The sequence below is a fragment of the Sciurus vulgaris genome (assembly GCF_902686455.1).
Source record: "Sciurus vulgaris genome assembly, chromosome: 14".
In the NCBI taxonomy this organism is placed as follows: Eukaryota; Metazoa; Chordata; class Mammalia; order Rodentia; family Sciuridae; genus Sciurus; species Sciurus vulgaris.
In genome coordinates, this window is record NC_136475.1 from 52769998 (window position 1) to 52790278 (window position 20281).

Here is a 20281-nt window from a genome sequence, read left to right on the forward strand (position 1 = left end):
GTTCACTGGTTGGATTTTCCCTTCCTACTAATATTTTTGTTGCCCTGTTCAGGATAAACGGCAATAGGCCTAATCCCATTTATCATATGGACATTATCAAGGGCATAATCTTCTTGGTATAAAAGAATTACAAGCCTTCAAAGGTTTACAATTCACTCTTTACCTATACGATTTGACCACATTGGTAACAAAAATAAACGACTAAACTGATTCCTATCCATGTGACCTTTAATGAGCTTTTTAGCTACTTTCAAAACATTTTTAAAAATGAATAAGCAATTTTATGAGGCCCCAAAAAAGCACAGAGAGGCAGGGGGAAAAAAAAGTCTGGTTAAAAAAACTGTATTTTGTAAGCTGCATATCATAGTAATTCTAGCCTAGGCTCTCAAACAAATTTCACTTCAAGAAAACAAATCGAAATGCAATAAATGACTAGCCTGTCTGCCCTCTCCATGTGGGCCCAATGCTCACGTCACACACCACCTTCCTTTTTTTTTTTTTTTTGCGGTGCTATCACCACCTTCTTTTATAACCATAATGATTTTGAGTGAGGGGTTCTTTTCTCATCTAATCTGACCCACAAACTCTCACAGAAATTGAGGCAGTAGGACCTACATGTTCAGACAACAAACAGCATGGATAGAACTCAGTTTAGATGAGATGGGACTTCACTATCATATAGAGGAAAAATTCCCATTCTTGAACAGAGAGGCAACGAGGGAAAATGTTGGCTCCATTTTTACTCCAGCTCAGACACAATTTTGTCAGTGGGCTAATAATAGGGCAAGGTACAACCTTGGCCCCTTGCCTATGGTCAGAGGTGTATGGGTTCATCTACAGAAAGATCTGCTGTGGATGTCAAGTTACAGGGTGGAGATCAAGTTAAAAATAAGGCTTTCTGGCAGACCTGCCAACCACCATCATATTTTCCTAATGATGTCAGTGCAGATGTGGGGTTCTATCCCTGGGCATCAGCTCTTGGCTCAGCGGCATCACTACCTATGGAATTACATGTGCTCTGGTATAAAATATAGCATTTACTTTCAAATCAAGGCGAGACAAAACCTGTTGGGTCAGTCACAGAGATGGTTTAAGTTTCTCTGGTTTAAGGTGTATAAATAAAAGTCACATCAGAGAGGGTCACAGCAGCTCTGAGAAACAGAATGAGGACAGAGTTCTTACTGCAGGCTGATAACTTTCCTGCCAAAAACGGCAGGATGAATTCATCGGATGCTCTGTTTCTAAGGAGACAAAAATACCAGCTCTCCCTCCACCCCCAGAACAAAAAGGGTGCAGGGAAGAAAACAAAAACATCAGAACCCACTGAATTCAATTCTTGCCACCTTGAAATGAAAGCTCAGATTTTCCAGAGAATCAATAAGACCACAAATTTAGAAATCATTCCATGATCTCATGTGGGATGCAGATTCATCCTTGAGCCAGCATCCAAGCCTGGCTCTTCAATTTTCGGCACTATGCTCTGCTTAACAGGAACACCAGCCAGGATCTTTCTGACCAAAGGGAGCAACCTCACAAGTTACCAGAATGAGGCTGCTTTATTATAGTTCGAGAATGTCACCCAGACTCAGAATGTGAAGCTGGGGCTTTCCCTAAAGCATTTGCCTCACACATCGAAAATTCTCCTTTGCAAAAATATCATTAATTATAGAATTCAACAATAGGCAAATCCACACTTGAATTTTCAAAAATATTTTCCTACCTATGGTACAAGACACTACCATTTCCACTTACCAGTCTCTCTCCAGAGAGGACCTCCAGCAGCTTGATGAGCATCCGTCCATCTCGAAGGTCAGTGTACAGGTCTGTGATCCGGCAGGACACTCGGGCAAGGTGAGAATTGACCCACTTGGTGAAGGTCTTCTTTTGCACAGCTTCACGCTCATCTGCAAGAGGAGAGCTCACTTTAACCACCAACCACAGCACTGGCAGCAGCAGGTGCATGCCAGCAGGGCCACGAAAGTCCACAAAAGGAGTGGGGGTCAACCAAACCAAACTCCAATAGAACCTCTACTTACTTTAACTACAGTCATCGCTCTGAGAAAAAAAACTGGATAATCCTTGAACATGTGAGCCCCTTAGACATGCTGCCAAGAGAAAATCCTTCACTTCCTTTTCTCCCATCCCTGCTCAAGAGGCATCAGGATGCAGGAAATGATGATGGGGTGTGTGTGTGTGTGGGGGTGTCTTTGCAGTTCTGCCCAATACTGTAATATCTGACTGGCAGAGTTTCTAGTGTCATGTTATAGCTACTATTCCCCCAAAAGGAAAGTGTGGGGAAACGCACAGTATATGAAAGAATGTGGAATAGAAGCTCAGGAACAGCAGGAAACTGCTTCCCTTGTGTACAAAGACTTAGGCAATACCTGACAAGTTAAATTTACTCATGACTTTGATTGGCAATGGTTCTTTCACAGGTTCAGTCACATGCTCTGGGGACAAGAGAGAAAAGGGCAAGCAACAAGAGTACAAAGAGATCTAGCCAAGCATTAGGAGAACAGAGGCTGAGCCCAGGGCCTCAAGAAAAGTGTAGTGAGACCCTGGTGGCTCAAGTATTCTATTCTACAAACTAGTAGACTCCAACTTCAACCACACTGAAAAGGCAACTGCTGGTTTATGGTTTAAAGTATGGTAGTTGTATATTCAAGTTATCCAGAAAACAGCAATAACTTTTTCAAGTTTTGGTAATCCAAATTTTCTTCAATTTGAACCAAAAAAACTCTACAGACACTTAAGCCGAGAACTGCACCTCCACAATTCATATGAACAGGTTTCCAAACTCCTTGGCACTCCAGAACTTTCTAAGTGAGAGAGCTGAAAACCTTCAACAGACATCCACAGAGGGTGGACTCACACACTCATCCTCCCTGACTGTTCTCTACAGAGCTACTCTGCTCTTCTGCCACTAGAGTAGCTATTATTTCTAGTTCCACCAGAACCCAAACCCTACTTCTCCTAGGGCAAACCCAAACACATGGAGATGTTTATGCATGACTCTACAAAAGCTATGGAGAACTCAATTATTCCTTATGTATTTCAAAACTATTGGGTGACAACTAAAAAGCTATCCCACTTGATGGGGTATATGCCCAGTGGCCTGAGGGTATTGGATTCCCAGATTGGTTACAGGGTCAGCAAACAGTCTGGTATCTAAGATCTGCCTGAAAGCAAAGTCCCTTGCCAACCCCACCACAGGGAGGCAGTTAGGCAGAGACAACAGTGGATAAGCATTTACTAATGGCAACCTGGCAGGTGAGCCAGCAGAAACCAGCAGGGCACCTGCCAAGACAGCAGGCCACATGCTGCAATCAATAGCTCCTTGAGGTCCAGCTTCTCCCCTAAAAGATTCAGCCCCTCCAGATGGAAAGTGGGCCTTTCCGCAGGGACAAAGGTCAACCAGAAACAAAGGCAAATGGGGAGAAGGAGAAAAAGGCAGTAGGGGTTCACTGCAACCTATGAAGGAAGTTGCACCAATGACACTATGACAGGTCAGGAGGAGACCACTCACATTCATTATTAACTGCAAAATCATGGGGGATGGTGACTTTACCACTACAGTGATATGGGGAGCTGCATTTTTTGGTTTAGGTTGGCTGCTTTGAAAGAGCAGGTCCACAGTAGAATCAGAAGACTTTGCTAGGAACATTTCACAGATGGTCTCTACCCAGGAGGCAAGTAACTCTCAATTCAGATGCATTTAGGGTCAACTAATTTCTTTTTTCACTTGTAATATCCTTTATGTGCTATACTAGGGTAGGAAAATGTCTTTAATAAAACCCTTGATGGGTATCCGAGGCTGTTAATGAAGGGTTTGGGGCTCAAAGTTACTGCCGCATCCAGTCACTCAAAGGAGCAAGATCAAAACAAAAACCTGCTTGGATTACGGCATTTCTAAATAAACAAGTACAAAATGAGTTCCTCAGTCTACTGTCACTCCTTTGAGTGAATCTCACATTAAAGTAACATTCCCGGCTTTTTAAAGATTCTTTTACAAGGAAATTCCAAGGATTTGCTTCAGACTCCAGTAAACACACTCCCTACTCAGCACTCGGCCCCGTTACCACCCAACCCCAACCCTTCCCCCATAAAGAGGCAAACAGAGAGGTCAAGGGTGGGAGCAGAGAGACTGAGCTGAAACTAAACAGACCAGGATCTGTGCAAGGAGGACCCAGAAACTCTAGGAAGAAGAAAGATGAGGCAAAGAAACTAAGAACACGAAAGAAATGAGAGCTAGCATTGCATTCCCGTCTGCCCCTCCCTTCTCCTCACAGATTAAGAAGGAGAAATGCAGAAAAATCACAGGGTCTCAGCTCCTCAGGTTCACACCAACAGTGGAAAAAGCAGGAAGATTCTGCCCAGGGACAGGATCCGATAAACACCCTTTTGACAACCAGGCGCAGGGGCAGGAAACTCACTCAGCAGAGAGACACAAAGCCTGGCTGGCTAGCTGCCCTCTCGAAGGCAGCTTGGTCAATGACAAACACTTCTGAAGTGGAAGAAGGGAGAGGGAGGGACAAGCTACCCTGTGCTCCAGTAGAGGATGAGGCTCCTGTCCTTGGGGACCCGGTCCTTTGTTCCACCCTTCCTAGGAAGGCACAATATCAACCTCACAATCCCAGCAAGGAGGGGGATGGAGGTGCAGATAGGCCAGGAGGCTCTTGGCACATGTAGTGTGAAGACAACCCAGAGCCTCCTTCCAGGTTTCCAGGCTCAAGCTTATTGCCATCCTGAGCTGTCAGAGAAGGTGGAGAAAGCAGTCCAGGGAAGAGGGCCAACTTCCAATCCTATGAGTATAAAGCAGTGGTGGTGATATAGAAAGGAGTCCTTACAAGCTTCTACTGATCTGATTTTTTAGACCAGAGATTCTCTATGGGGGCAATTTTGGCTTCCAATCCTCTCCCCCAATGGGAGAGGCTACAGACATTTTTGATGATCATGAATGGGGAAGGGAACAGGAGCTACTGGCATCTACCGGGGAGAAGCCAGGATGCTGCTAACATCTTAACACAGAACACTGGGCTTACACCAATTGGAGCTTGCATTCGTGGCGCTCAGACCGCACTTACAAGATGCCAGAGTCAGGGTGTTATTCATTCCTCATTCTGTTTGCCTATATCAAAAGCTTTTTGACACTGATGGTTTGCATATCCTCCATGGCAGCAGGACATCTCTGCTTTCAGACTCACTCATTCCACAATGCAGAGGAGCAGAAGCATGCCTGGGAGAACAGAGCAGCCTCCATCTGGGACAGTGTGATGGTAGGCATTTCTGTCCCCTAGGCCATTTCCATTCTTTTCAGGGCCTGTTATCAAGTCAACTCATGCCTGTGTCTCCCCTCAGTAGGGGGTGCATGGTGAGGCAATCCACATGGCCAAGGAGGAGTGAGGTTAGAAAGGACAATTCCTGATGCTGCTCTCAAAAAATAAACTTCCAAAACAAATTCCACCAACATGTCCCTGCAGCTCTGAGAGATCCTAGGAACCAGAAGTAGTTCCCAGTGCAAAGACCTAATCAGGTTGTAGTTAATTCCACAAACTCAGAGATATACTAGCCAACTACTGGTCAATGAGAATTACCAAGAGGCAGATCAAGAAACACATCCTCAAATATGACAACATTTATAGTTTCTGATCCATGAAGGAGAGAAGTGCAAGTGACATTCCATTACTGGTACTCTTTCCACCAAATGATTTTCCAGGCACACCTGCAATAATGCCATTGTGCCTCAGAAAAGCAATTTATACTTCCTCAAAGCTCACTAGACCCTCACAGCAACTGACAGGAAGGCAGAACCTAACAGTTCTCTCCAGCAAAGCAAGAGGCTCAATGAGTCCACCAGACTGCAGTGGTAGGGCTGGCACGTCTGGGGTCCCTTTGGGTGTTGCTCTGTCTTTCCCATTCTTCAGTCACATAAAGGGATTTGTAGCTATGACTTCTCTTCAAAGTGCCAAGATTTGCTGTCCTTTGTTATCTGATTTCTAATTTAAAAAACTTGAAATTTTCAGTGTGTCTTTAAAAGGGGGGATATTTAAAGCAGAGAAACACATTTGATTGATGCTTAGGTCAAAAAGGTTGTGGATAGCCTCTTTATTATCATCCCCTGTAGAAGCACATAATCTATCTTTCTTTGCAGGGAATGGTTATTATAAATAATGGAAAGTTGCAATGCTTCAATATTTATTTATTCTGAAGAATGTATTACAACTGGAAAAATGAACATTATGTTAACATGAATCAAATTTCAGGACATAGGAGGAGCTTTGATGAATGGATTGTTATGGTTTGGATGTGAGGTGTCCCCCAAAAGCTCACATGTGAGACAATGCAAGAAGGTTCAGAGGAGAAATGACTGGGTTGTGAGAGTCTTAATCCAATCAGTGATTTAATTCTCATAGGGATTAACCGAATCAATAGGGATTAACTGAATCGTAACTGAAGTGGTAGGGTGTGGCTGGAGGAGGTGGGAATTGGGGTGCGGCTTTGGGTATATATTTTATCTGTTGAGTGGAGGCTCTCTCTGCTTCCTGATAATGCAAGCCATTTCCCTCTGCCAGTCTCTTTTGCCATGATGTTCTGCCTCACTTCAAGCCCTTCTAAGGACTAAAACCTCTGAACTCATGAGCCCTCAAATAAACTTTTCCTCCTCTACAGTTGTGATGGTCAGGTCACTTAGTCACAACAGTGAAAAAACTGACTAAAACAGATGGGTATCATGCTATGGAAACTATTGGGCAGCATTTTCCTGCAATACCCTCTGTAAAAAGTACTAAACACAAGCATGTTCTCCACATGCCATAACGCTGGCTGTGGAAAGAAACCAGAGGGAAGGCCTAAAAGGTATGGAACATCCTGGAAGGAAAGTGACGGAGAAACATCATGTGCAAGTTTTGCTAAAGCACAGATTAAGTTAGGTGTAGACCTCGGTGTAAGCAGGAAAGGAGTTGTAAGAACGGAAGCTGAGAAGAAATCAAAGGAATATATAAAGCAATCATTTTACAGACATTCCCATGACTGGCTGACTAATCAGAAATTGAGAGTATTAAAATAAATTCCAACATTACAAAGTGCATACTATACACAGACCTCTAAGATAAGGTCTCTTGAACTCAGTGAACTAAAAGTCTAACTAGGAAAACAAAACAAGAAGTGAGAAGATATTATGAAGATATTACAGAGAAGTTTAGGATCAAATGCAAAGAGAATGATTTTGACAACAGATTTTTGGGGTTGTTTGGGAAAAAATGCTCACCAGTTAAGATGATTTCAGGTCCCACCACCGTCAGTTATGAGGTTTCCCCCTGCCCTGAGCCTCTCTCCCCAAGCTAACCCCCCTGAAACATCACTGCCATAGTCATCCTCCCCAAACAGCAGCTTTTCAAAGCTGTACGACTGTACAATAACGTCCACATCCCCAGCCTTCATCTAGTTCTCTAAACCTAGTATCTGAAGGTCCTAAGATTCTCTCCTAAGACACCATCTTCATCTGGGACGCTCCCTGGCACACCATCTGGGTGCTCCCACCCAACAGGTCTTGCTCATGCTCTGAACTCTCCCTGAGCACATTCATTCTTCACATTTACTTACATCATTCTTCTAACCTAGAAGGCCCTTTCTCTTCTCTCACTTTCTTTAATGTGTAGGCTAAGATTCGCTCTCCAGGAGGCCGGGCTATCACCATTTGATGGAATATGGTCTCTCATCTTTGTATTAGGTATCCAGTGTCCTATCTCCTTCACTAGCCTTCAGCTGCCTCAGGGAGAGGGGCTCAACTCCACACTTGTTTAGAGCCTTAGCATACACCAAGAAGTGAATGGACATACAATAAACATCTGCTGAACCTATCAGCAAACCCCCAGTTCCAATAAGGAAGCTCTCAATAAAGCTTGCTGCTGCTAGTGTTCCTCCAGAAATTAGTGGGGGCGGTGCTGGTGAAAGTTTCAATCATATAGATATGAACACTTAAATGTTATAATTGCACAACATAAAAACTTTTCAAAACAATTTTTTATGTAATTATTTCTAAATGTCTGAAATATGACAAAAATGCCATTTTGTGGTACTGTCTTTCAGATTAAAGAGTTTGACAATTTTGTTTTGTTTCATTTGGGGGCAACTGCCACCACATAATTGCACAGTAAAGTTGCAGAATACACAAGGGGATAACTACAATGTTACATGACCCAAACAAGTGAATTGTCACAAGACTTACTTTATACCAATTTTAGTAATTTATCCACTAAAGCTAAATTCTTGAGTTTAAAAAAGAAAAAATCCTAATTCAAAACAAAAGAATACAGTGGGGTGGAGTCCTTATATGTGCCTTAGCATGAAAAAATAAATAAGCCATTTCCCAGGAGAAGCATGCAAAACACACAGAGCAGGAAACCGGAAACAGGCAACTGACTGTATTGATAATAGAGAATCAAACTGTTATCTTGAGGCAGCAAGAGGAAGGAAACTAATCTTTTGACTGAAGGCCTCCCTGTGACGGATTAGTCTGGGGGCCCTTAATTCACTGCTGATTTGTATATAAATAGAACTTGAGTTAAAATATTTTCCTAACAGTTTAACAGGCTTCATGGACAAAACACACGTAAACATCTGTCTAAATGCATGTGCCCCAAATAGCAATTCTCTGCTGATATTTATAGCCTGATGTGCAGACTATATAAAACCAACTAAAAACTCTGTATAACCCTGCACCGACCACGAGCACCAAATGAGAAGCCCCTGCTTGTGTTGTCTGAGTAACAAGGCTCCAATTCTGCCAAGGTGGAAACTGAGGCACAGAAAGGGAAACACAAGAGGACACCTGCGGTCCTGCCTCTCTGTCAGTCATACTTGAGGGTGAGCCCCTTAAAGACACAATCCAGGAAGCTAAGGCTATGGAAGGGGCTGAGGTTGGTGAGGATTCCTCTGAAAACAACTGAAGACAAGAGCCAGGGTAAGAACCAGTGTGGATTAACAGTCATGTAGAGTACAAAAACCAGGAGGAGAAAGTAAAGGCCTTTAAGACAGAGAAACAAGACCCCATTAAAAAAAAATTTTTAGACACTATATCTATTAATCTCCATCTCTGCAGGACAGGGCAGGAGGAAATAGCTTGGAATCGCAGTCAGGGAGAATATGGACAAAGGATGAAATGGGCCCAAATCTCCTCCTATACACTAATGGATGCTGAGTTTGGATCTTCACTAGGCTTACCCTGTTTATTAAAAACTGTTTTTAACTATATGAGGCACATAAAAATTTTGGTGACTTACTTAAGGGCATGCTGCTAGCAAAGATACATCCAGCATTAGAACCCACATCTATGTGAACTCTTAAGAATATCAAAGCCCACCACCACTACCACCCTACCCTGCCTGAGGAAAACAAGATATTACCTCCCCCAAACAACAGGGAAAAATCATGATCATTCATCTTAGGACAGTTTTTTATGATTAAAAAAAAAAATTTAAAACAGTAGTCTGCAAACTTCTGCCTATAGCCTAGTTTTATATTATCTGGAAGCTAGAATGCCTTTTATACATTTTAAGAACCTATGTAGCCTGCAAAACCTAACTTAGCTACCCTCTGGCTCTTTACAGAAAACGTTTGCCATTTTGAGGTTTAAAACATTTTCATAGTATCACTTATAGCATAACCCATTTGTTAGACTCTACTTTCCAATCAGTATCAGCGTAGCAAATGTGCATTGAGTGCTCATTATGAACAAGGCAGGGAACAAGGCACCATACCAGGCACCAATTTAACCTCCTCTGGTAAGTATGTTGCCAAGCTGGTGTTCAGAAGCAGTTTTTTTTTTTGTTTTGTTTTGTTTTTGGTACTGGGAACTGAACCCAGGGGAACTTAACTACTGAGTTATATCCCCAGTCCTTTTTATTTTTTGGAGATAGAGCCTTGCTAAATTGTCCAGGCTGGCCTTGAACTTGTGATCCTCCTGCCTCAGTCTCCTGAGTCCCTGGAATTCCAAGCATGTGCCACTGTATCCAGCATAGCATGACTTTTCTTTTTAAAAGTTATGTTACTAGGACTATGCCCAGAGGTCCAGCCAGGCAGGGAGAGAACATAGGACCCCTTTTCTCTCCCCAGAACCTCATTTGGTTACTGTGACATAACAGGATGAATAGTGTGCTATCCCACCTGTCAGAACTCAGGGCTGTACCTTTACCTTCTGAGGACTAGAAAGGGTCCTGGACTCAGGACTGGATTTCTCAACTTCTCACTGCTCTGCACATGCTGCAGGCTACTCTGCTAGGTTCTTACTTTGATGAACACTGCATTTACCATCACCTCTCCTTCCCCAACCCTCCCTGCAAGAAGGCAAACTGAAGATAATCTTAATATCCTTAAAGTTAGAAAAAAGCTGGGACTAAACCAATATCATAATTGTAATTACTAAACTTCTATGGCGGAATGTTATAATGCAGACTAACACTAATACTGAGTAGTGGGAAATAAATTGTTTTTATGGATTCCTTTTTCCTGTGAATAAATTTTCATTTATCTATTTAGCTTTGATCTCACTGTGTTGCCCAGGCTGGGCCTGAACTTCCTACCTCAGACTTCCAAGTAGCTGGGATTACAGGTGGTGTGCCACCATCCCAGCTAAGGAAAGAGATTTGTTAAAGGCAACACCTGGAGTGGGCTGTGTGGCATTTTTTTCTAAGCAACTACTAATGAAGCAGTAAATGTTATATTAAAAGTCTATCATGATAGCTCAGTTGGTAGAGTGCCTGCCTCGCAAACACAAGGCCCTGGGTTCAATCCCCAGCACCGAAAAAAAAAAAAAAAAAAAAACGTCTATCATGGGGCACACGAATTCACTGGTTAAAATTCTCTATGGTCACGCGTGGCTTAATGCCAAGGATTATGTTTTAAGAAATGTCCTTGAGCAATGGGGTCATTGTGTGAACATCATAGAACAAAACTTAAGACAGGCCCTGAAGGTATGAGCCCACTGCACACCTAGGCTATATAGTATAGCCACCATCATGTATGCAGTCCAGAGTTGATAAAAATGTTATGCAGAGCATGACTGTACTTCATTTTTCAGGGCTAATGATAGGTAGTCTTTTATTGTAGGAGCTTGGGAATTAAGTAATAAAAGATATTTCAAATTTACCATGTTTTCTTTTCATGCAATGCACTAATGTAGGGGAGGTAGCCATACTATTCTGTGGACCATGTGGCTGGTCTAAAAATCAGAGTGTGTACCCTGACCCCTGCTTATGATTTTCATCCTTCTCCAGGTCTCCAGAATTCCTAAGGTCAAAAGAATTTGGGTCAACAGTGCAGGGAGGAAAAACAAAACTCTTTCACATTACCTGAGACTTTCAAGATACAAGACGATTCTGCTCTACTTAAACATTTCTGCACAGATGACCAGAGAGGCCAAGGCTGCCTGTGAGATAATCACACCAAATGCAGCGGTTGCTGTAGTAGTTCTGACAGCTTTAGTTAATGAGGATGTCAAAATTAACTAATTCACAGACTCCAAAAGGTTAAGACCCCTGGGACTTTTTTTTCAAACCAGAGAGACAGAAACAAAAATAAATAAATAAATAAATAAATAAAGGGACATCACACAAAGTTAACTACTTTTCATAGACAGTATATCATCTACTAAAATAATTACTCCCTCAATAAAGTAATGATGGACACTCTCATCTAAAATAATCTAGTATTACAGAAGTCCTCCAAATAAGGTTATATGTAAAAATTTGCTCTGCAAAGGATTAGTACTGTGGAATAAAGAAAGCCACAGCAATGACAAGTTATCACTTCCAACTACAGAATTACACCAAAAGTCCACTTAATGAGAAGAGGAATTACATTTAAAATAAAGGGACATAAACAGAAAAAACATGTTTTAACTGACTTCTGTTTTAGTGAACTGTATACAAATTTAGTCAACTAAATCCCTTTTGGCCAGTGACTATGATCCCGGCAGAAACTATCAGGATGGAAATAACAGACTGATAACTAAGACTGTCTCAACTTCAATGCCAAACACCAAAATCCCAGTTGTCTATACAAGTAAGTCACAGACTTCATGTGTGTGTGGGGGGAGGAGGGGTGAGGTGTCCAAACCATACTTGGATTCCGAAATAACAAGTGATATGACAAGACTAGAAAAGAAACATATAATTTTACAATGGAGATTTACTTCCTAAACTAAGGAATTTTTAGAACTTAGCACTATTTCTAAGTGATATCCTAGTGCATCAAACCAAAATTTCACCTCAGAGTATTCTTCATTGAGAGAGTAATTCACTGAATGACAGAGGCTCTAAACCAATCAACAACTACAAATTTAACTCAGCCAACTAATCCATTAACTGAAAAATTATCCCATTTAGAACAGCAAATGTTATAAACACTAATACTTCACAGTCATAAAGGCCTCCTGTCATTTTTTCCCATCATGGGTTAATTAGTTAGTCAATGAGCAAATATTTACTTAATAACTAGTATGAAGACACTGTTTTTGGAGGATCTGTCCATCCTCCAAAAACATTAAAAAAAAAAAAAAAAAAAGTTAAGAAGCAGGGCTGGAGTGTGTAGCTCAGTGGCAGAAGGCTAGCCAGCATGCATGAAGCCCTGGATCAATATCCAGTACCTCAAAAAAGAAAACAGAAAGAAAAAAAAAAAAAAAAAAAAAAAACAGCTAAAAAGCAATTTCCAAATCCTTGAGAATTCACAGCATTAGGTAAGTGATATACATATTCATCTGCCATTGGTCACTTTTAAGATAACCTAAAATGAAAAGAAAGTTATTACATATAGCGCCACACTCTGAAAAACAGTTCTAACTTTCTTTGTGGATTCCTTAACCTCACCCATCCTATAAATGGTCGCACAAGATTTCTTTTTAAGTCAAATAGTGCGGAGTTTTGGTGGGCAGATCCTATTAACATACAATGTACACTGCCTTGTTTTAATAAAGGGCAGAAAAACTGGAGGTAGAAATACCTTACATTCAATCCCCTGTGACAACTTAAGTCACCAAGTAAGGAGGCAGGACAGTTGATGGTTTATACTACCTTTTTTTTTTTTTTTAAACCAAAACCTATTTTTCATTATTAGGAGCACTAATCAAAACTTTAAACCCACCTTTGTAGAAGCCCACTTTTACAGAACACATGACCAGGATCATAATCTTACTTAAAACTGTTTTTCTACCTAAATTTATTTATTTTTCAAATAAAAAAAAACAAACTTTGAATGAAGGGCTAGAAAGGGGAAGGTTTCTGATGTTTTGTTTTGGACATGTAAACCCACTGCCAAACTCATTAGCTCCTACAAAAGAGAACACAGACCTTCACAACGTTCTTGAGTGTGTACCCACTGCAGACCTCCCTACGCCATTTCCCCCATCCCCACACGCAAAGCTTAACTCTACAAAGTCAGGCGCTTCCAACAGGTGTAGGGACCTGGCTGTTTATAGTTTTGCCAGTTTGCAGGTGGGGTGGGACAGCCTTGTCATGGGAGGAGTATTTTTGCCTGGGTAGACTATTGCTCTACCGACTTACTCTTCAGGGGCATTTTATTGCTTAATGATTACCTTAGCTGTTTCTTTTCAACAAATTCTATAAAGATAATAATCCTGTATTTGTATTTAAGTGGGAAAGGCCAGAGACTCAAAGATATTCTGCTGGGGCTGCAGACAGAAGCTGTACTTTTAGCGGAAGTAGGTAAAAATAACCTCACTCCATTTCTTACCTAAAAGACAAATCCTTTCCGTTACAGAAGGCACAGAGAAGTAGCACACGTGTATGCGGTTGGTGAAAAGGTAAGTGGCAATATCGAAATTTAGAATACGTACTTCCTCCATAGTTCAGTCACGCCTATAGATATTTACCTTCCAGAAATATGTGCACTCCAGGATTTTTAAATAATTGCACAAAAGAATAGCAACAATAGCAAAACAGAAAAGACTAGAACTAAGGATATATTAATAGGTTAGCTAATGAAAATATGGCCATCCATATAAAAGAATAGTATGCATGCATTAAAAAGAGTAAGAGAAATCTGCAGTACACTGACTGGCTCTCTGGTCATCTGTGTTACTGAGGGATAAATAGTGGATATTTTTAGTGGGATCTCAAAAATATTTTAATGTTAGTTACTCCAATAAAGGGTATGGAAGAATATGTTCTAAACTATTAACCAAAATTATCTCAAGGGAGTCGAAGCAAAGAAAGGAGGCATTTCCACTTGTGTATTTCGTTGGCTTTTTTCTTCTGTTAAAGTAATACCAATTTTGAAAATTTTAAAGGGCATTTCCATTTGAGGGGAAACACACAATTCAATTTCATTTGATGACAGAACTGGGGTTCCCATCAGGTCTGAGTCTGATGGGAAGTAATACAAAGGACACTCACTGCAGAATGAATTCTCTCTGGGCACCGCGAAAGATCATACGTGAACTGCTGTCTTCAATGAGAACTCAAAAATAGATAAAACACCACCCTGAATTTTCATATCTTTCTTCTGAAGAATAATAAATGAATATTTAGCCTTTTACAACATTCGTACATGGAATAAGGTAAATGAATGCTAATACTTGCTTTTTTAAAAATTTTTTTGGAGTTGTATATGGACAGAATGTTTTTGTTTTTGTTTTTTTTTTTTTTTAAATGTGGTGCTAAGGATGGAACCCAGTGGCTCTCCTGTGCTAGGCAAGCGCTTTGCCACTGAGCTACAGACCTAGCCCCCAATACTGCCTTTTAATGGTTTGGAACTGAGGATATTAATAAAAAAATAATAAGTGACGTTTACTGAGGTCTATAGGATGCTGAAAGAGTAGTTTCCAACCATCTTTGCATCAAGGAATACAAAAGAGGCAAAACAGAAGCTTATACATGAAATACCTTCTCACCTGCATGTTGGACAGAAAAACTCCCATTTTAATATCCTTTATTTACTAATGTTCCACCTCAAATTTCATCTAAGGAAAATCAAATTCCATTCTTAAAAAGTTTGGTTTTTAAATTGTACTAAGTAATGGGAACTAAGGACAGGTGCAGTAGTTTCTAGTTTACTGAGACACTAACTTCCTCAATGGGTAATTTACGGCACAGAACAGGTACAAAAGAGAGGGCCAGGCAAAGCACTGTGGGACATTGACCAGAGGTGAGTCAAGGAGAGCTTCAGAGCTAATGTCTGAGTCCAGGTGACATCACCAATCAATGGCAGGGATAAGACCAGAGACCAGTGGGGTGGATCTACCAATGCTTGAGCTACCCATGTGAGAAGCACTCTAGATGTGATCCCAAATGATGGAGGAATTAAATCATCTCTCACCTCCACCCACACATACTGTAGGTTTACTGAATGATAACCAGGGCCAGGCGCTCTTGGAAGCACTTCACTAAGACTCATTTAATTCTCACAAGCGCTGTGTGAGGTAAGTATTCATATACCATCAAACATCTTGCACAAGATCAAATGAAGTGATTTGCCCAGTCACAAAGTAGGCACAGTCTCAGGAGTGTGACACTGAAATCCCCAACTCTAAAGAGTTCTACAATAACAAGGACTTGGGTGCAACCGAGACGAAATGGGGTTTGATTTTGAATGCTGAATAAAGTCCCTGCCGCCCTGCTGTCCACAATGGGCACACACTGAATTCAACCTCTTAAAAAGTTCTGCAACCAAAATTCATAATTCCCAAATTGCAGAAGTCCTCATGAGAAAAAATCCTCTGAACTCCCAATTGTTCTTTCTAGTCCATCAGGTTCACCCTTCCAGTCCCATCAAGGGAGAGGTTCCTCTTGCTGGTCTGGCACCCAAGAGGCTTGTATTTACCCTGCAATATTCAAGGAGCCCTTGCTTACAGTCAACGCACATCCAGACCCAAGACAGGTATCTTCAAGAGTTACCATTAGCCACAGCGAAATACCCCTTACTCTCTCTTCCACCCAAACGTCTACCAAAATAATTTTTAGATTCTGGAACTACTGACTCAAGAAAACTAGCTTTATCATTGTTCTGCCATCATATTTTTAAATGAACAGATGAAACAATTTACTACTGCATCTGTTTAAAACAAACATAAGTATAGACTGGAGGCTGTGAGCAGGTCTAAGGTTACACATAACCAGACTTCCAGATCTGTTTTCCTTTACCTTGGTTTCCAGGGCCACCCTGTTCTTGGCCCTGAAAATTACAGGTACCCCATGCACCAAACCAGAGCAGCATGCCTGCAGTCAAGGAAGAGTGAAACACCTATTGTATGGAATGGGGAAAGTTCTTCATTAGGATTCCGAGGCAAACAGTGATTAATTAATAAAAAGTATAGCTTGGGGTAATTAGCAGCAGCAACAAAAATGTTTAGCTGAGCTTCCTCTTTTTATCTTGAGGCAGTTCCTATAGACAGATGCTTAGGATTAGTGAAGTTTAATGAGACCGGCAGTGGCTGCCTAATTAGTCAGCGAGGAGGAAGCAGTCAGTAATGACAGGGGGAAAGGCTTTTACCCCTGTTATTAGTTTAGGCCTAGGACAGCATTTCTTCGACTGGGCTATACCCTCAGCCTCAAAGTGGTCCCTAGGCAAATAAAAAGTTAAAAAACAAAAACAAAAACACCCCCAAAAAAGAAACCAAAACATGAGAGCTGGGCTTCCTGAGGGCTGGCTCTCCCGTCTAGAGGAGAACCATACTGTATCAGCACTAGGGCTGCGGCAGCTCAACCCCAGCCACAGCTCTCCTGAAAGCAACACCAAATTCTGTGGCACCAGAGAATACCTGTGTCCTGGGTGGGCAGGATAGCTGCCACCTTATGTGGTAGATGGCACTGAAAATGAAAGGTGCCTGCTGAAGGAGCCAGAGGCCTCTGAACATCGCTGGCTTCCTGAAAGTTTCAGGTGCTAATCCATATATAGTTAGTTCTACCTTTAATCTCTACCACTTGACACATCCCTAGGAAAAAAGAGATCTCCTCCTTATGCACCAAGAGTCACCCCATAGTAAACTTCAAATGGAGTTTTTCTCTGAAGAAAAAGAGCCAGGCCACCATCACTGTCATGAGGACATTCCAGGGTTCCCTCTGACTATTTGGAAGCGTGAATTTTTCAGCACTGGCTTCCTTCCCTACAAAGGTCAGAGGTTGTCAGAACCAGCCCAGAAACCTCTTTCACCTGTGGCTGCAATGTAAATGAAACTAAGCCCCTGTTAATTTTTTACAGAAGGAAGGCCATCAGGTTGGCCCTACACCAGAAAGCAGGTCTCAGCAGCAGTTTTGCCCTGGGAATGAAGAAAGGAAACACTTACTTAAGCTCAGCATAGAAATCTGAATTTAGAATCTGTTTCCAAAGTCAACAGAGTTGACTGCTGTAGGCTACTTACTTCTACAGTTTTGGGATCTCACTGTAACACTGGACTTTCTGACAAGGTCTGACAAACAATACTGTCATTTTAGTCTTAACGCACTGGCTTAAACCGGTTCCCACATTCTCATCAATTCTGTAAGACATGCATTCTACCTAAACCCAAAGGTCAATAGTTAGGAGTTTCTGGGACTCACAAAGGTACTTTTCAGAACTCCATTCAAGCAGACAAACCTTCGAAATTCAAAGGCAGGATCAAAGAGCATGACTGATTTCCCCTGATGTACCCCACCTGCAGCCACGTGCTTAAGTTTGTAAGAAAGCAGGCAAATTGTTCTCTGGTACCCTTACACCTGAGTATGTCACAGGTTGAAGGCATTGTGACCGATGTGCTTGTCATTGGTCCTTCTACATTTTATATCTACTGCAGCTCAAAGTAAAAGTAAAGGAGACCACTGGAACTATATAAATCTACAATAAGCTTCATTCTCAAAAGAGAAATGGGAATACATAACATACACATTAATGTAAGAAAATTTTTCCAAATTTTCAAAAGAAAATTTCTTGAAAAAAACGCACAGCAGTGACAAAGCATCTTTCAGTCTGCAACATCTGTCCTTCCTGAGAAAGGTACTCTCATTTTTCCCGATAGAGAAACCAAAGAGAACAAACCCAGCATTCTCTAACCCAGAAATCCTATGACAAGCCTGTGATCTGAACTCTCTGAGCAGTAGGCTTTTCATAATATATACAAACAAAAAACACCACCAGGAGACACCTGCCCAGGCCAAATCATTTCTGGAACTAGGCAGGGAATAAACAATAAATACAAATAATTACTTTGCCTCTTTGATGCCATATTTAGAATGGCCAGTAAGTAAAACGAAGCTTGTGGTTTTAGGGTAATAACAAGAAGTGTGGATGCAGTGGTGCTCCCTTACAATTTTTTAATTTTAATTATTTTTATTTTTTGTACTGGGGATTGAAAACCCCAGAGTGCTCTAACACTGAGCTACATCCCCATCCTTTTTATGTTATTTTGAGACAGGATCTCTCACTAAATTACCTAGGTTGGCCTTGAACTTTTGATCCTCCTGCCTCAGATGTTTGGCCCTTTTGCCCCCTTGAAAGCTATTTTTAGGCCTGCCATGGGGAAACTCGGAAGATGGCAAGAAAAAAAAAATGCAAATAGCAGCTAGGATTCTTTACTTATACCAGGCTGCATCAGCAACACCAGAATTGAGATTATCTACTTTATTTGTACATGGACACACCAACAAATAGTTCAGCAGCCAAAAATACCTGAAGTTGAGAAAAATCAGCAAACTCCAAGAACCAGAACTTAAAAATGTGTTTGTCTGTTTTTTCCCCCATATTCCTATGTAATGCTAACATCATCTTTGACAATTGCTCGACTTACCTTCTATGAAGTCAGTGCCTCAGGAGTGAAGACCATACTTTAAACTCCAAAATTCTACTTCAACAGTAATACCCTTTATCCTAGGTCCTGCACCAATGATTTTCTATACTGGTGAACACAGACCAAAAGAATGTATTATCAGCTGAGTCCATTTATTCTGTCAGAACCACCAAAGCAGACATCAAAGGAAGAAAGTAAGGTCTTCCAAGATGAGGCAAGTCTTGAATTTTTACATGCCATTTACAATCCTGCCCTTTGCCACTGCCTCCAATTATGAGTGAGTTTGAGCAAACCCTTTAAGGTTGGAGCAGAATCAGGAATTTCCATCTCTCAGCAATCACTTTTGCCAAATCAAGGTTGTCCAGATCCTTAAAAAATGCTAATGTGATAGTTACAAAAGCACAGACATAGCAGTTTAGGTATTTTCTTTTTCTTTTTTTGGCGGTGGGGGGGGGGGGGGTGGAGGGACGACCAAGGATTGAACCCAGAAGTGCTCAACCACTGAGCTATATCCTCAGTCCTTTTTCATGTTTTATTTAGAGACAGGGTCTCACCTTGCTTAAGGCCTCGCTAAGTTGCTGAGGCTGGCTTTGAACCTGTAATCCTCCTGCCTTGGCTCCTGAACTGCTGGAGTTTAGGTGTTTTCATAAATTACCATACAGAAATGCCCTTGAGGGGCTGCACAGCAAAATGGCTAGAAACCAGGGTCCCAAAGCAAAGTGCCTAGGTTGGAATTTCAGCTCTGTCTTTATTAGTTAGTTAGGCATCTTTGGGCAAAGTATCCTTTGTGCTTCGATTTCCTCATCCTCAAAATGAAGAAAACACCACGCAGGGAAGTTGTGAGGACCAACACTGCAAAGTACTGAGAACTGTGTGTGCAGAAGGGGACCTACGTTCCTGCTCTCTGCGTAAGGATGTGCCTTTTCTTTTCCTTTTTCAGTCCCTGGAAGCCCTTCAGTTTCCCCATATGACTCATTCTGTGAGCTTAGAAAACCAGAAGTAAAGTGTGTGTGTGTGTATGTGTTTTGCAGTGGGCATCTACCCATCCGAGCTTTATAGGAGCATTCAGAGACATTAAAGTGCTCATGGTAGAGTCATGCATTTATTTGTGGGAGTGTCTTCAAATTTGTTATCAGATGACCAACAGTCCTTTCTAACAAGCAAGAGAACGGAGATGCAAGTCACTTGTCAAGGTCATTTTGCCAACATCAGATGCTAAGCAGCTGATTCCCTGGACATGTGCCAAGATTAGCTATTTGTTGGCTTACAAAAAGGAAACAAAAATCCCAACAAATAATAAGCATAAAGAGTTGAAATGTAAGAAAAAAACATGCCCAGGTAATGCTTAGCTATTACCCCAATAATGCTCCATGATTTTGAGACTCCCTCTGTTCATATCTCACGATAACTACCGCCTCATAAACTAATCTTCCAAAATGCCTTACACATCCCACAAACATGAAATGTATTCAGGTTTTGGAGCACTTGTCACTTTCTACCTAGTATTTT

The 20281-nt window shown here is 41.4% G+C and overlaps 1 protein-coding gene across 4 annotated transcripts in view; it reads right to left on the reverse strand.

Annotated features, from left to right (window-relative positions):
• The window catches only part of SPTBN1 (spectrin beta, non-erythrocytic 1), a 181037-nt gene that overhangs the window by 63899 nt on the left and 96857 nt on the right, over positions 1-20281 (reverse strand). For all 4 annotated transcript variants that reach the window (XM_079110171.1, XM_079110172.1, XM_079110173.1 and 1 more), the window contains one exon: positions 1753-1904. In XM_079110171.1, coding sequence (XP_078966297.1) covers positions 1753-1904 — 152 coding nt within the window. The remainder of the gene's footprint in view (positions 1-1752; positions 1905-20281) is intronic.